The sequence below is a fragment of the Etheostoma spectabile genome, chromosome 18 (genome assembly GCF_008692095.1).
Source record: "Etheostoma spectabile isolate EspeVRDwgs_2016 chromosome 18, UIUC_Espe_1.0, whole genome shotgun sequence".
Taxonomy (NCBI): domain Eukaryota; kingdom Metazoa; phylum Chordata; class Actinopteri; order Perciformes; family Percidae; genus Etheostoma; species Etheostoma spectabile.
The window spans coordinates 1,757,980-1,775,244 of record NC_045750.1 but is presented as its reverse complement, the minus strand read 5'-3'; the positions used below and the strand labels follow the sequence as shown (position 1 = coordinate 1,775,244).

The 17,265-nt window shown below is 41.5% G+C and overlaps 1 protein-coding gene across 1 annotated transcript in view; it reads right to left on the bottom strand.

Moving 5' to 3' along the window:
- afdna (afadin, adherens junction formation factor a) overlaps nt 1–17,265 on the bottom strand; it is a 137,030-nt gene that overhangs the window by 84,685 nt on the left and 35,080 nt on the right. Inside the window, 12 exon segments of the mRNA XM_032543055.1 lie at nt 237–442; nt 2,949–3,016; nt 3,143–3,211; nt 4,218–4,286; nt 7,742–7,992; nt 8,381–8,475; nt 9,057–9,101; nt 11,467–11,616; nt 11,845–11,929; nt 13,053–13,210; nt 15,576–15,736; nt 15,986–16,143. Of these exon segments, the coding sequence (XP_032398946.1) occupies nt 237–442; nt 2,949–3,016; nt 3,143–3,211; nt 4,218–4,286; nt 7,742–7,992; nt 8,381–8,475; nt 9,057–9,101; nt 11,467–11,616; nt 11,845–11,929; nt 13,053–13,210; nt 15,576–15,736; nt 15,986–16,143 (1,515 nt within the window).

Genomic DNA, 17,265 nt, shown 5'->3' with positions numbered 1-17,265 from the left:
ACACACACACCTTGCATCTACAAGTGTAGTAGTTTGTAAGAAAACAGCAAATGGGGAAAAGTAAGCATCAAACGATTCAAAACTTTCAACAAAAACCAGTATGTGAGTATGAACTATCTAAATAACGGCATTATGAAGCAGCAGAACACACTGAGATAATGAGATCAATCAATGAGATTATGTTCACACATCACAGCACCCAATAATAAAAAGAAGTGTAAGGTAATGCTACTGACCTGGATGACTCCCTCCATCATGCTCACCATCTTGTTGACGATGGCGATGACCTTGTGCGTCCTCTCGGACGGGGACATGTCCGGCCGGTAGGAGGGGGACAGGACGTAGCGGCAGGCCATGTACAGGACGTAGGTGGGTGAGAGTTTGAAGTGGACCGTGGAGCTGTTGGTGTAGTTGATGATGGCCGACAGGAAGGTGTCTTCAGCTGGACGGACACAGGAAATCAGACAATTAGACCGCTGGCATATACACTGAGATACACAGAAGAGTAGCAATGTATATGAGAAAGAGCAGGCCCACCAATACCCCAGCGTCAATATAATCTTTTCAGTTTAAGCTGCTGATAGGTCATACCATATGCCAACTAGGGGTGGGGGGGAAGAATTCGATACAGCATAGTATCGAGATATTTTCCGTAACAATACTGTATCAATACACAGGCGCCAAGTATCGATATTGTATTATATCATATATGTGTTGGTCAGTTGGTCCCATTTTGCAGCAATAACACTGAAGTGAGATGAACAAACAGAGAAATGTTTCTTTTAAGATAAAACAGATGTTTCCTTTTGGGGATGTCATTTGAAATTGGGAAAAATTAGAAGTTGGAAAACAGGTTATAAATTGCAATTTATCATGTACTATTGCAATATGTTTAAATATTGTATCGTGACTTTGACCAAAGGAATTCAGTGGATATCTGACTTATTCTTCTGCAAATTGAAACGGTTGTGAGACAATATTTGGATTATTAAAAGAAACAAGCTGCAACTGCAACAATCAGTCTGTAAAAGTCACTTCGGTGGTGTGTTGGTCACAGAACTTGGCTCCACATGTGTCATGTCGGATAGACCAATAAAACCACTTTCACTGCTGTGTCAGCTTCTTTCACTTCAGCCTGGTTGGTAAAGTATTTGATGTCAAACTGGTTGCAGCTGCACGACAACTCTCCGTATGAAAAGCTGAAGATGGGAGTTACTCCATCAGGGATCCAGATTTCAACAGTGTATGTGCGTCATTGTCCCAAGAGTATTTGGTTTCTCCCGGTGCATTGTGGGTATGGGACTCTCCGCCACTCTATGACCAACCAAAACCCTCCTAAAACAGATGATCTCACACTATGCCAAATATACACTTAGTGCGCACACAAACACACACTAAGGCCCAGAGCACAACGAAAAGTCAATAAACAGAAGTGTTGGAAAGACAAAGCAAACAGATCGAAAGAGCTTTCAGCTGCAGAGAGAGGGTGGGAAACAGCAGTTTTAATATAAATCGGACTTTTATTGGACATTTTAATGCTACCTGGAACTGATTTAAGACGATTTTTCAAGCCGAAATCAACACTTTTCTCATTGAAATCATCTAAAAATACAAACACTAAAAAGGGAAAGACATTAGAAAATGGTTAAGATTAGACGTTACACCGTTGTGTTACACTATAATACTAACCATTCCCTGTATTAAAACTATTGGTGGGAAAACACTTAAAGTGATCACATCATCTACTGGCTGCTACAGAGTTTGACTGTTAACGAAGGTACAGTATTACAGTATGTACAGTACAAACTAGACGAGATCTGATTGGCTGAAACAGTGGAGAGTGAGGATGGTTATAATGGGCAGTTGTGTATTTGGATAGATGATGTTCCCAATCACTCGACTACCTGTTTTTCGCTCACTGTGTTCTGTGGTTGGTGGTTAATTTGTTCCCTTGTTGAATACTGACATGTTTAGATGAAATGGGGACAAAACAGGTTGTTTTAAATATGTACAATAGCAGCAACATTACACCTAATGAGAAGATATTTCTGTCTTCTATCACCTTTTCACGTCTTGTTTTCCTCAAATTCACACTCAAGGATTTTAAGGACGTGTGGGAACCATGCATTAAAGGAGAATTCGGGAGTCTAGAGGTGTCCCAGTAAGATAGTCAGTGAGGGGACGTGCACAATACCAGAGCCCTGGAATAGGCCCAACTGGAACGCAGCCATCATTCATCTTACTCATTCTAACTGGGCTTTTCCTGTTTTGACAAGTCAAAATCTCTATAAAGTCTATAGAACCAAAAATGTAAAAAAAATAAAAATGAATCAGCTCATGTTAATGAACTGCATTGCCTAACTAAGAATAAGACATTTTTACCCCAGCTTTAGCAGTTTAACCCCAAAATAGCTCTTCTAAAAACATAATGGAGCAGACAAAGTTTTGTAGACATATTTTAAATATTTAACTACCCTGTGATAAAAAGGAGAACCTTATTCTGAGTGCTCAATTCATCTTTAAAAGTTAAAGAAATGTTGACTATATTAGAGGTGCAATTAAAAGAAACCAAGGTTTATGTCTTTAAAGTGATCCAGCTGATTTCCTGCCATTCACAAGTGGCACACACGAAATGTAAAATGTAATCTGGAGGCTTAAACAGTTGAAAAAAATGAGGTGCTCATTTTTTTATTTATTTATGGAAATCATATTTATTCTCATTAATAGTCAGCAGAGTGACTTTATACATTTACTGTATCTTTACTGTGAGATGTGTATGGCATACCACAGCTGCTAGATCAGTTAGGTCAGCAGAATCAGTGCAACACATTGTACAGAGGATTCAATAATAATAAAAATAATAATAATAACAATAATAATAGGAATTGACTGTTTCACTAACACAGTGAGGGGAATGGAGAGAGGCAGAAAAAGACACTGGTACTTACAGTTGTCTCTGAACTCGATGCCAGCTGGCAAAGTCAACTCTGTTCTGTCTGCTGAAATGTCCTGAGACCTGATAAGATAAAACAACACCATGAATAGGGAGAGATAACATTACATCCAGAGAATACAGAGGAGAAGAGGACTGGGGAGGGGGTTAAGGAGGAGGAGGATGAAGATGAGGAAGTGTGTGTCTGACCTGCTGTCCTGCTGCTCTCCTCTGATCATGGGTTTGACCATGCCTCTCTCCATCTCCAGCTTCCCTGAGCTCTGCACACACAGAACACACAGTGACATTTCATTTCACTATAACTTGATTTACTAGAGTAATCCCAACTTGAAAGTCTTGACTCCTGTGTTCAGTCACATACTCAGAAGTACCGAGAAGAAGCCAACACACCAGCAGCTAGCAACGGATGCTGTTTTCACAGTTTTCTCATTTTCCTATTGATCAATACCTCAACTTGTTCGATAAAAAGCAAAAGTACGTATAGAATAGCCTCTAACATATTACAAACATACATAGAAGTGCTGAAAATTAGTATTTACTGTATCTGTGGTACAAAATGTTTGTAATATAAAGTTTAGTTTTAGATATGTTATATACAATAAGTCAGTTTTCAGCAATTCTTTTCAAAAGAGAAAAATGCCAAAGATAGTCTTCACAAAAGTGCTGTTTGTATCTGTTCTATACATAATTATAATGGAATCTCTGAGTTTTTGACTGTTGATTGGATGGAACTAGCATTTGTTAGAACAATTAACCAATCAATCATTCAAATACAAATAAAGTGTAGATATTGTTATTTTCCACCCTGTGTCCATGTGTCTACTGCTATTTTGGGAAGCAGCAGTATGTAAGATCTCGATTCATTTTACTGGAGCGGGGGGGGAGACAACGACACATTTTTACAACTAGAGATGCACCGTTCCAACGTTTTCTCTCCTGATTCAGACACCTTTTACCCCTACTTATGGTACTTGCTGATACAAATCACCGATCCAATACCAGTGCACTCTTTTCCAGTCCCCTTAATGAAGTTAGCGTTGGCCCTAATACAGATCTATGCATCTCAACAATACGTCTCTTAAAGCAAGTAAAAAAATGTTTGTTTATATCTACGAGCAGAATGTTCCAATGCTCAACAGTATATAATGTACAGTATATAGCAAAACGTCAAATGCTGTGTGTGTGTGTGTGTGTGTGTGTGTGTGTGTGTGTGTGTGTGTGTGTGTGTGTGTGTGTTTGTGTGTGTGTGTGTGTGTGTAGTTACCTTGCGTGGTGCAGAGCAGATCCACTGTGGACGTCTCCGTGAAGGTCGAAGGTGGTTTCTGGTACACTGCTGCAGCACAGACACACACACACATGCAGCGGTTTAGTTAAGGAGCTGAGGCCACAGCTGACTTCTTATTACTGACAACAGCAAGAGCTCAGATTTAATCCACACACAGACACACACCCCTAACTCATCGGCGGGGAGAGCTGGATCAGAGATGCAGTTAATGAATGACTCACTAATATATGCAGACAAATCAGTTGGCTTTATATATGTGTACACACACTTATATAACAGCCAAATTACATATAGAGAGGCAACGCCAGGTGTCCAGAGTACTGTTCACAACAAAGCCTGTGTGTGTGTGTGTGTGTGTGTGTGTGTGTGTGTGTGTGTGTGTGTGTGTGTGTGGTGTGTGTGTGTGTGTGTGTGTGTGTGTGTGAGAGTGAGTGGCCTTAATTGAGTGTGACAGCAGTCGAGTTTAGAAGACAGGCTTCTGCTTTTCACGCCCCACATGTCAGGAAGGAATCGATGTCAAATAAACATTGCCAACACAAACACACAAAAGCATGTGCGCTCTGTGTCGTCACGTGCACAGTAACCAACAGCAACCAAAGTTGGTTAAACCATAAACAGCATGACTACGCTTACGGATGGAGAAATTAAACAGATTTTTTTCTTTCATCTTAACTACATTTCCAGAGTGGATTTTTTTCCATTTAGCTTTGACCATTTTCCATCAATTAAACATTGATAGTAACAACTTTAACACCCCACAGAATTCACACTATAGCACATCATAGAAAAACAACTCGTGTTATGTCTAGTTCAGTCAGTCAGTAACGCATCATTGTGCTGTCTGTTTCTGTCAATCGCAGCTAAGTCAAACCAAGAGACAAACCAAAGCAAAAACATTTCCCACTTGCAAATATATATAATTTATCATAAAATGAATGAACTACAGCTTAAAACTGGCACCCACCCCCCCCCCATGCCCCCCTCCCCATGTTCATTAAGTGTAGTTTAAAATACTTAGCTTCAAAAACATCCAGGATAAGGAGAAGCTGGCAACACAAAATCAAAACAGAGTGTCGGATTATGTGTCTTTCCAGACTTCTGCTATGGTTTCCCTTCTTTCATGCTCTTCTCTCACCAACTAATGTGAAATACTTGTTGAGAGGCAGGAGATTAAATGTCTAAACGCTCAGATGCTACAAGATCATCAGTTCACCTGCCAGCACATGGTGCCAAATAGCTCCGATTTTAAAAAGCGGTCGTCGTGCCAAGCCGCGTGGCTCTAATCGCTCTCAACATCATGGTGTGTCTCCGGCTCAAATGAACTAGGTATCCTTGTAAGTTTGTACAGCCGAGCATTGGAAAGCAGCCCAGACAACCACAGGGATCCACATCAACAACATCAGGCTCGTATTCCACACTGAGGTGACACTGAGCTGCACAAAATGACAGCTGGGGTTAACGTGACTCGCCAGACATTTTAGAGACTATTAAGGGGAGAAGTGCAGTTTCTCAAGGTAACTGAGTCAGAAAAACCCATCAATGCTTATAAAAGTTATAAATCTCGACGGCAGTAAGAAGCAGCTCCTCTCTGAAGTTGTTGAATTCACCTTTTGTCCTCGAGAAAGAGAAATACAGCCCGCTCTGCATTACTTGGGTCTGCATGAACAACATATCTGAACAATTATACTTTATCATTAGTCTGGGCTGTATTAATGCCTCCCTTATGAGAGTATTTATAATTGTATTACTGCTTGTTATTGCTTTGCATGGCTGTATAACCTGTACTAATGTTTTTTGCTGTCTCCTGTTGCTATGGTCTAAAATCATCTGGGCAAAGGACTACAGTTGAACATGTTGAAAACACTGGCACATTTACAGAAATGTTGATTAATGTGCACTGTCCTCTATAAAAGTAAAGATTGCTGGTCCAACTGAAATACAATTTGCCATTTTTACATGATTGACAAATGTAGAGCAGCCATAATTGATCTTGTAGCCATTTCTTTTTATCCTGTCATACAACTCCCTTTATTCCATCACTTCTTTTTTTCTTCTATCCCTCCTCTGTTGTAAAATCAGCATCTGGACGGTAATAAGAACTTTGGATTAAAGTTTTCTGCCTCCACAAAAAAGAAAGACACCAATTTAAAAAAAAAAAAAACTGGCAGACAATCACAATGAAGTTGTGACCTAGCTGATCTCATTTGAGTAGAGTGTCAGCGTTATGGGCCAATCGGCACGAAGAAAGGTGATGACATGCCAATATAAACCTAAGTGGGATGCACAGAATTTAAAAGATTAGTAAAAAAGTAACCAAAGGTTTACAAGACAAGGACCCTGCAGCATTTCCTTCCTGCTCATTCAACCTGATGATTACTTCTTCCCTGGCCCAAGTCGCCTGATCTTTGGCTCAAATGCAAACCTGTGGAAGAGACTCTCAAACCCTCTGAGGAACATGGTGTGAGAGCCCTGTTACAGACCACATCTAAAGATGATTAACCTCATGTGATTATTCAATCTGTTGTTTAAAAGTCGGTGAAACACTCACTGTGACTAAAACCTGTGTCTAAAACTCACTACTGATCACACAAACAGCCAAACTATTATACTGCTGCTGGATGATTAATAACCAAGAAAATGTAGACTACTTCTTATTTTACAGTTTTGTACTTATTTTGTCTACAACATACGCAAAATGTTTATTCATTTCTGGTGCAGTAAAGTGTTTAAAACTCTTATTTTTACACTCAACAGTCGTCTAATTTAAACAATATGTTTAATACTTAAGACTTTATACTTAAAACACTTCAAAACATATGTAGACCTTGAAGTGCAACCTTCACAGGACAAGCCACACAAGCGAAAACAGAATTTGTTTCTTCTAGTCTTGGTCTAATTCTTGCAGAAACACACACACACACACACACACACACACACACACACACACACACACACAGCAATGAGTTACAGCGTCAGTTACTTACACACCTCTCTCTCTCTCGCAGTCATCTATTGAGTCATTAAAGGGACATTCAATTCAAAACCTTTCTTGTACTTCACTCATCCTGAACCAGCTCACGCCGTCCTCTCTGCTCTTATCTGATGTGCTCCTTCTTTCTTTTTCCTGTTAGTGTGTGAGACGACAGCGAGCAAGAGGCCACACCCAACACCATGTTGATCAAATTAGAGGGCAGACTGCCTGCCATAACCCTAGACCTCGGCTCTTCCTCTCCTCTCATTTCCTCAATCTCCCCTTCAGTCTAACCCCAAGACGTCCCTCCTCCCTCTTTTAATTCCCTTCATCTCTCGCTCTGCCCAAACTTCATCCTCTCCACTAAGATGTGTCTACAATAACAGCCTCTTCTTTTTTTCTGTTTACAAACTTGCGTCGGGAGGATTACAAGGAGGAATCACGAGAAGATAAAGAAGAAGAAGAGAAAGAGGTAGATAGGAAGGAGGTAGATAGGAAGGACCATGAGTGTCAGTGGGTTCCCACCCCTCACCCAGATTTGTGTTGGCTCCTCATCATGGCGGCCGGTTCTCGTTTCCCTCCCAGGTCAAACATCGGGTCAACAAACTTGAAGACGTGTGCCGAACCAAACTGGAGGGTGGAGCCCGAACGCAGCAGCGTCGTCTCGGTAACTCGTTGCCCGTCCACAAAGGTGTCTGCGTCTGGGCCGTGCGGCGTCACGGTGACCATGCCTTCACTGTGCATGAGGTTGCAGTGGTGGGGCAGAATCCCCGGGCCGAGCAGCTGGTGACAAACACATAGCACATCAGCACAAAGCAACAATACACACACTTTACAGCAGCTACAGTGGAAGAGTCTAACTGAAACTGAAATTAAAGTTCATTGTTGCTAACAGTTCAGTTTGCATATGCTTGGTGTTTGTTTTGACATGTGTACATACTTAGACTGAAATTGTAATTATCAAAAAAGATCACATTTATGTTGGGTTTATTTGTCTCCAGTGACGGCTCTCCCTACATCTGCGGGCTCCAGCAAGCATGGTTTGGGTATTGACTGACAATCTCTGTACTGTAATTTGCCTCCTCTGTTATTTCCCCACATAAAAAGCGAGGAGAATTCAGATTTCAGTTTGACTTTTAAGAATCTGCGAGTGTTTTTGTGGAGCACTTACCTGGATGGCTCCGTCCTCTGTGCAGTCGGAGCCGACCTCGGTGATGCTGTGCTGAAGCCGGTACAGCTTTGGTTTGTCACGTGAGTCAGACCCGTCTAAACGCACGCACGCACGCACGCACGCACGCGCACGCGCACGCGCACGCACACACACACACACACACACACACACACACACACACACACACACACACACACACACACACACACACACACACACACACACACACACACACACACACACACACACACACACACACACACACACACACACACACACACACACACACACACACACACACGTCCTCACATCACAAAAAGTACTGTAGTATACAAGTTCAACCTCACACACTCTGTCCACAGACACTAACAGCATGGAACCCATCCATCATTTCAACAGAAAAGAGTCAATACAGATTGGTGTATTCTGGCAGAAACACGGTTAATGTGGCCTGAAAAAATATTGTGGGTGGCTGCAGAGCAACTATTGATTATTAGTAAAACAAGAGTTTAGTAAAAGCAAAGCGGCATATTAGTTCACCAAAAAAAAAAAAGGGGAAACATTGGCTGCTCAGGGAGGCAACAAATGTGTTTTGATCATTATCAGCCAAATGGGGAGTCGGAGTCGGGGTCGGGGTCATTGAAACAGACACAGAGGACGTGTGGTGGAGGTTTACCTTCGTGGTGCCGATAGGCGTAGTAGGCATAGTGATTCCCTCGCCCTAGGCAAACAGGCAGGCAGGTGCGGCGGTAGAAGGAAACATGCACAAGACCCCACGCGCACACACACACACACACGCACACAGGCGCACAAACACACCATGCCATAAAAAGGGGGAAAGAAAAGAGACACATAGCAGAGGGTGAAAACGCAGCAAGGAGGAAAAATGCAGCATTACCATGTTAACCCAATAAATTGCATGGAGACATACAAACACACATATGATATTTTTCCGAGGGTCTTTCACTGTCTAAACGTATGATATAATGCAATCTTTTTTTTTTCCAGACATTATGTCCTAATCCTAAATGAACTTAAAAACAACTGCTCATCAGTTAAACCACCGTTCTGAATGAGTACGGTGGTTTGAGCTGCAGGTAACAAAAGCTGTAATCATTCCTTTCATCGTTAGGCCCTGTGTGGCGTGTCAGCTGTGTGGCGTGTCAGCTGCGTGGCGTGTCAGCTGCGTGTCCGTTTTTATTTCGGCTCCCATGTTAACAGGTCAGAGCATGCCCACTGCCTGCGTGACACGCGTGTCCCAGACGCGGCTCAAGACAAAAATGCGTGCATGCTAGAAATAATACCGACGCCTCTTTTTCACAGTGTGTTTCCAGGCAAGATATAATACAATAATGTGTTTGTTATTTTGACACAAATATATTTAATAAATGGCATTTTAATGTTTAAAAGTTACTAGGCTTTCACAAATGCAGATATAAATGTAATTTTAACTACTAAATAATTCTCGATTTTCAAATATTGCACCTGTCAGTACAGAACGAAATATTCTGTAGCCTATATTGCTGTCAATACTGCTGACGTTGGCTTTTCTGTTATTAAATCAGTATACAGAACGTTGTTATTTCATTTTATCAATGGGAAACACACATGTGTACGGACAAGGCTAGCAGCAGCAGCGCCGCGTCAGACACGTCTCTGGTGTGCATAGAAAACGCCACGCAGCAGAAACGCCAGGCTCACGCCATGCAGGCAGTATGCAGCGGGTCTGAGCCCTATACAGACTAATCTAAGCCAAGGCACTGATCTAAATTGGTTATCAAAGACACCGGAACAAACACACACTCACACAGACCCAGCACCCATTATTAAGGAGTGCCACAAAATCAAGTTTCCATCCTTTCAACAGACAGTGACCTGTCAATCTGACAGTGGATGAAGTCAGTGTGTTAGTATATTCTTGGACCTAGTCCCTTTGGTTTCCCAGACACTATCTAAGCACTACAGTTTATTAAGTTGATAGCCTGAGGTATATGACGGACAAATAGGAAGATAAAGAGAGAGGGATCAGTAGCAAGAAACAAGCGGTTAGGGCTGGTCACAGTTAGCAAGACTCAGGTAAGGTGTTGGTTCCCAAAATACTCCTATAGGTTCGGGTGTTTTTAAGTATCACAATAATGTCTCCATTCTGGGATTTCTTTACTGCATTCCAGGAGCTTAATTGTAGTAACTTACCTTTTGTTGTTCTCCAAGTCCAACAACCTGCCCAATCTACTTCTAATTCTGAGAAATGGATTTTCTTCCATTTCTCACAGGACATACAGTTAAGAATTAGATCAGTTGTACACCTGATGTTTGTGTTTAGATCACTGGAACATTGGCCCTCTTTACATCAGCATCATCTGCATACCATGGATATAAATTAACCTAAAAATGTAAGCTGCATCAACATTTGTTAAAGTGCTTTATTCAGTCAGTCGGTCTGATGTTGGCAACTGTACCTCCAGGATGTACCTGCCATGTTTGTCTTGTTAAACCGAGTCACCAGATTTATGCTAGTTTGTTGCAGGATTCTTTTGTGTACATTAACAGTGAGTAAAACTCTGCATTGGATTGTTAGAGATTTGTATTTCTATAATAGTTTAATTAATTAAGAGATGCTGTCATATATAAGTTATGGATTAGGAAATGCTTAAAAAAGGTAGAGCATGCGTTAACTAAGTGCTTATTTTGTGGCTTATAATACTGCAATAGTCATTGTTATGGAAGCCTTAACAATTCAGAATGAAGCTGCAGCTGCTTTGTGGTGGTGAATAGAAGTCAGAGGTAGCACACACACACCACCATCCACAGGTAAATGCAGCTGATTCTAAGGGCTGCTTCCAATTCAGACTGGAATCCATCATGTGACTCCCATTAGCAGGGAAAGTGAGACAGCCTCACCCTAGAGTAACCATGAATGTTATTTACTGCAGCTGCACTGCTGCCTGCAGGCCACTACCTGTCACGACAGACCTGCTCATCAGGGCAGCAACTACTACCTCTATTACTGTTACAACTGATGGATACTTGAGCTAAGACGTCACAGATGCAGGAGCAGACATTATGGTGTTGCAGGGAAGTTTTACCTGGACTCAGCTCCACCAGGTAAGGCAGTTTCTCAGGAGGCAAGGAGCTGGTGCTGCCCTCCTTCCCTCGAAGGCCCTTGTCGTCGCCTTTCCTTCCCTTCCTCCCCTGGTAGTCGGGGGGTCTCTTTTTCAGCTGGAACACTAGCGATCCTGACAAAAGACATAATAAAATTCATTAGGATGTTACATTAAATGTTTTTTTTCCACCAAAACGATTGAAGAGGTAAAGAGATAATAATAGAGTTGTAATGAATGTAAGTCAGCAGGAGGGGGCGGTAGCAACCAAGAAAAGAGGAAGAGTGTGAGTGTGAGTGTGTGTGTGTGTGTGTGTGTGTGTGTGTGTGTGTGTGTGTGTGTGTGTGTGTGTGTGTGTGCTACCTCTGTCAGCAGGCCAGTCCCTGAAGATCTGCAGCGGACACTCAGTATCGTCCAGAATCATGTCCTTGCCCGACTTATCATCTTGCTGCAAAGAACACAAGACAGCAAACAAATACTTCACTTTAGCAACTAAAATATAACAAAATTCAACCAATGACCTGCTTTCTTATAAAATTTGCAACTATTCACAGATAAACTTTGAGACCCCAAAATACTTTTAATGACAGTCTAAATCCCAGATACTCTTAAAATTGAGATATTAAGTGGGTCTCATGTCTGGAGGCTCCAGTGTCTACATCAAGATTATATGATTTAAAGATAAAGATTCTTAGTTAAATATGGATTCCATGTGTCCTGATTTGCTCAAAAATAAAAAATATTAAATCTAATATTAAGTAGTGACAATTTATTCACCACATTAGATTGTCTTAAACATACAAAATATACTGGATTTTCTTGCCAGGAGCTGACCACCATACGGCAGAACACTAGTTTAAGTTTTCCTAACGAGTGATTACATGGTTTTGAAGAGTTGTTCTCCCATAGGTTTACTCTTCCTAATCAAATGTTGCCGTTTTTCTTTACAGGGCTGCCTGCAGTCTACTACAGCCATCCTACATCTCTTCATCCAGTTGCCACATCTCAGTTGACATCTCCTCGCCCCCAAAACATAATTTATACTGTTTATAACACACAAGCTGACATGCTAAAATACTTATGCTAATTCCTCATGCTCACTGACCTAATGGACTTTCCCTGTGCTTTAGCATCATCAGCAAATTGCTACTGACTATCGCCAGTCAGTGGGTCTTTCATTGTATTGGCTGTGGGAGCAGCAGTTATTTCATATGATTGGCCATAGCCAGAGTCCATCTGAGAGGACAGATATGGGAGAGGCTGTGGGGAGAGCAGCCAAGTGCACGCACGCACGCACGCACGCACGCACGCACGCACGCACGAACGAAGCGGTCAAATATCAGTATACTTAATGTGACTCAACATCTGTTTAATGGCATCCACTGCAGCTGGAGGGTCACAAAAATAAAAAAAGAGGACAGAACATGCATTTTCCAAAAGCCAAGTTACCCTAAAAGTAGTTTAACTTGACTTAACTTGGATCATAACAGAACACATTTTATGTTTTGTATGTACTGTGATGGAGGAGATGTGTCCTGGTGAAGGAGTTGTAGTAGGATAAATGTTGTTACCCGAGCGATGCAGTACTCTCTGGGGTTCTCCTTCTCCAGCCCGTACTTCTCCAGCGCCTCCACCACAGCGAAGTCAGCCGTGTCCCTAGTGGACAGCAGGATGGTCTTATACGGGATGTTGGGCTTCAGACTGTCAGCGTATATCCGCAAAGTGCCTCCTGCAGGAAAGTAACACATATGTTGTCAGTCATTGCACCCAGCTAACAAATAAAAGGCCAAATCATTATTTGCTCCAACCGTAGAGAGCAAAAAGTAATTTGAATTTTTGAGGGATGACAGAAATAACCCTTCAAACACAAATATTGTACGGCAAATTCAGTATCCTAAAATTGACCATTTGACCGAAAACAAAGATTACGCCACTTCCCCCGGCAATTTTTGTACTAAACCCTCCCCCCCAAAAAAGTAAGCAACCAGTAATATATTTATTTGTTAACTTCTACACTATTTTAATTTCTCTATTCGTGACTTTCACTTATATACATATTTGAGAACTTAGGATTTAAATGCCAACAACAAACTGTTTTCAGAATCAGAATCACATTTATGGCCGAGCATGCATGCACTTGGTGTTAGGTGAATACAGTAAACAATAAATATATTATAAAAAGGAATAAACAATAAGGCAAAGTACTGCTACAGTCAAGAACATAAATACAGAGTAGATATAATGCTATTGATTCCTGTCATTTTGTGCGTATGACAAATAAAGACATCAAATATTACCAATGCACCATGGTCTCAACAGAATATCCATGCCAATCAAAATAATGGTCCGTTTTTCAGATGACAGGGAACAAACCTGGACATAGATTCCAACATGTTTTGCACAAGGAAACTAATTAGACTATAGAAAATGTATAAATGACAAGAATTTTGGAGCACTGAAAAGGAAGTAGAACCAGTAGCTGGACGAGACTGACTGACGTGCTCATAAAAATATATATATAGTACACCACACTTTCATCGCCGATGTGTCAACTGCAAAAATGATCACCTTCGTAAAACCCACAAGGGAGTCTTCAGCAAAGCAAACAGGGTTTTCAGACACATCACATGGCACGAGCTGGTTTAAAATAGCACGTTCTGCTGGGAGGACGTCATTGTCTGACCACAGACCGTCCTGTGTCTACCGTCTGTTGACAGCGGTTAAAGCTGTTTTCAGAGTTGGTTCACGGTCCATCTGTCAGTCTGGCGGAGTGATTACGTAATGCTTGACTCTCACACACACACACACACACACACACACACACACCGTACCAGCCAGCGGGGTGGTTTCATTCATTCGGCATGCACGTACGTCTTTTTGTGTGTGTAAACACGACAGCGTGAGACGTCCCCACAACATATGGCTGCTGTGGACCAGCTGATGTAATCGGATCAGGATGAGACATTTTATTATTAAAATTGTATTAATAAAATTCATTTTGTTCATCCACTAAAAATGAAATATAAAACTGTAATGTTCAGGTGTGCACTGCAGATTTAATTTGGGGTTCACGTCAGGTTCTCCTTAAGCCAAACAAGGACAATCCCACTTGACCCGGAAACAATCGAACGCTGAGTCTTTGCATGATGTCATATCTGCTCTGGAAGCAGGATTTTAGATTTGGCTCCATTTACTATTCCCTCAATCCTGATTGGTTTGTCAGCTCCTACTGCTGCGATGTGTCCCTATATATTCCACCAACGGTGTGCTACACAGTGGGGAAGGAGTTAGCCAGGTGATGTGTGCTACTAGTTTTTTGCCAGGTTCAGCATTCTCTCGCAGGGAGGCTTTACAGATTTGTTGATTTGTTATTTATATACTACATTTGTCTAGCTACAACAGCTTGTACAACTGTGTCAATCTCATCTCCGCTTGTCGACATTTTTCTTTCACTATATCTCATTAATGTGGCTACGTAACTTCTCTATTCTTTATCTCGCTTGCTTAACTCTGATTGGTCCTGTGTTTCTCCAACCCCTGGAAATAACTGTCAGACCCCTGGAGAGCACAACACCAAATCTAGTCTGTGGGCGGAGATTCAGAAGACTGGAACCAGGACAAGGGGTTACATGTTTGCCTCATCTAACAAAATAAGGTTACTCCTATTTGTCTCAGACTGCTTAAGTGTTCTCCACCAATGTCTTGGCAGGCTTGAATATGTTGTTCACTAAGAAGTGCTGCAGAGATGGTTGTCTTTATAACAAGTTTTCCCATTTCTGCAGAGAAGCTATGGAGCGCTTACAAAGAAATCATCAAGCTCTTCATTACTTCCTAAAGACTAAAGTCTGTCTTAGCGAGCTGTTTGAAAAGTCGTCTGCCTCTGTTACATAAGAATTTATTCCATTGAACTCCGGTGAACCTTTCTTCAGACCCTTATCTGGATCTACACCTCCACACATGTCAACATGTAATTCTCCCAGACAACAATTGAGAACTATGTGACTGTAAACTATGTATAATTGGAAGAAAATGGTCTGGGTCCACGGGTTGACAAGATGTGTTGAATCCGAAGCTTTAACAAACAGTTTAATTACCTGAGTCGGGCCTCCCATCGCTGCTCATGAACTCCTGCATGCGCTTCTCCAGTTTCTGCTGGCGTCTCCTCTTCATCACCACCTCGGGGTTGGAGATGGTCCTGGTGAAGCTGGTCTCCGGCATGTCCTTGTAAACCTCTGCCGCCAGACGATTGTTCTCCCTGAGCATAACAACGAGGGAGACAGATGACGGGCCAGAAGATAGAAGAAGAAGTGAGAGAGAGAGAAAATATGACAAATTGAGCAACAGAAAGTTCAAAGTTCAAATCACTAACTCTTTCCTTTTTCCCGAGCCTTCTGCACTTTTGAGGCCCTTGTTAAAAAAAAAAAAAAAAAAATACAAGCTCCTCCCCAAGGACAGAGGATGTAGAGGCAGGACAGTAAGATGGATGACTGTGAGCGTGTCTTACCCGTCCTCCCGGCTGAGCGCCTGCTCGTCTCCATCGGGGATCCGGGCGGACTCCTTCTCTCTCTTCTTTTCCTTCTTCTTCTCCTTCTTGGACAAAGTCCTTTTGAAGTTCTGGATCACGCCATCCTTCTCCTTCTCGGGCCCATTACTCTGACTCTTCTGGTAGAGAGGGGAAGAAGAGTTAATGACGTGCTCTTAGACACTATGGAGGTTGTAATAACTTACTAATTTATGACTAATTAACAAACTGAATGGAGGAAAAAAATTGTTCTTAACCTTTTATTTACATCTACTACAGTTAGTTATTAGCTACATTTAATAGAAATATTTTTGACAGACCATGTATCAAAATATGATCAGAATAATCTGTATTGAATTTGTATTACACATGCAGTATATAGCTGGTCAATGGTGCAAAACCACATCCAGATATGCTAGATCACGTATTAGCCAGTAGCTGTAAGTGCTGTCGGTGATTTTTCTGATGGATAAGTATGGAGCTAGAATTGTTTCTTTATTACTTGCAAGAAAATAAATGATCTGAGGGAAGAAAAGAAAATTTCAGCGAAAAGGTTATCACACTGATAGCAAAAAAGCATCTTATGAGAGAAAACAAATGAGAGAAAAAGTTTTCATACCAATAGCAAAGAAAATCTCTCTCAAAATACTTTTTTTAAACTCTCAAATATATATTTCTTTGCTATCTCTGTGAAAAAAAATTCTCAAAAAAACGTGTTTCTCTCAAAACGTAAAAGGGATTTGTTTGCTATTGGTATGAAAACCAATTTTTTTTTCGTTCAGATCATTTATTTTCTCGCATGTAATGAAGAAACAACTCTATCTCCATAGATAAATGGATGAGTCAGCTCACTAGTAGCCTCGCATTGCCAGACCCTCCTCCACAGCACTGCGGAGGAGGGTCTGGCTAGTCCACAGGAGGGTCTGGCTAGTCCACAGCCTTCCGGGAAAGGAGAAAAACCTGCCCCGGTTTATTGGCATTTCTTTAAACCAATCACTATCGTCTTGGATGGTGCTAAGCGCCGGACACAATCACGGTGCCAAATACAATCACGAATGCAAAATAACGTTGGGAAGGAACTTGTTTTGGTGAAACGTGCACGTTATGAAGTTGTTTTAGTCGTGGTTTACCCTGCAGAGATCTGAGGAGCAGCTAACCATAGTCATCAAAAGTCAACCAAAGTTTAGAACGCCAACACAAAGAAAGCAACGAGGTGTGGGACATCTGGCCTAAAAAGAAGGACATCCGGCCTAAAAAGAAGG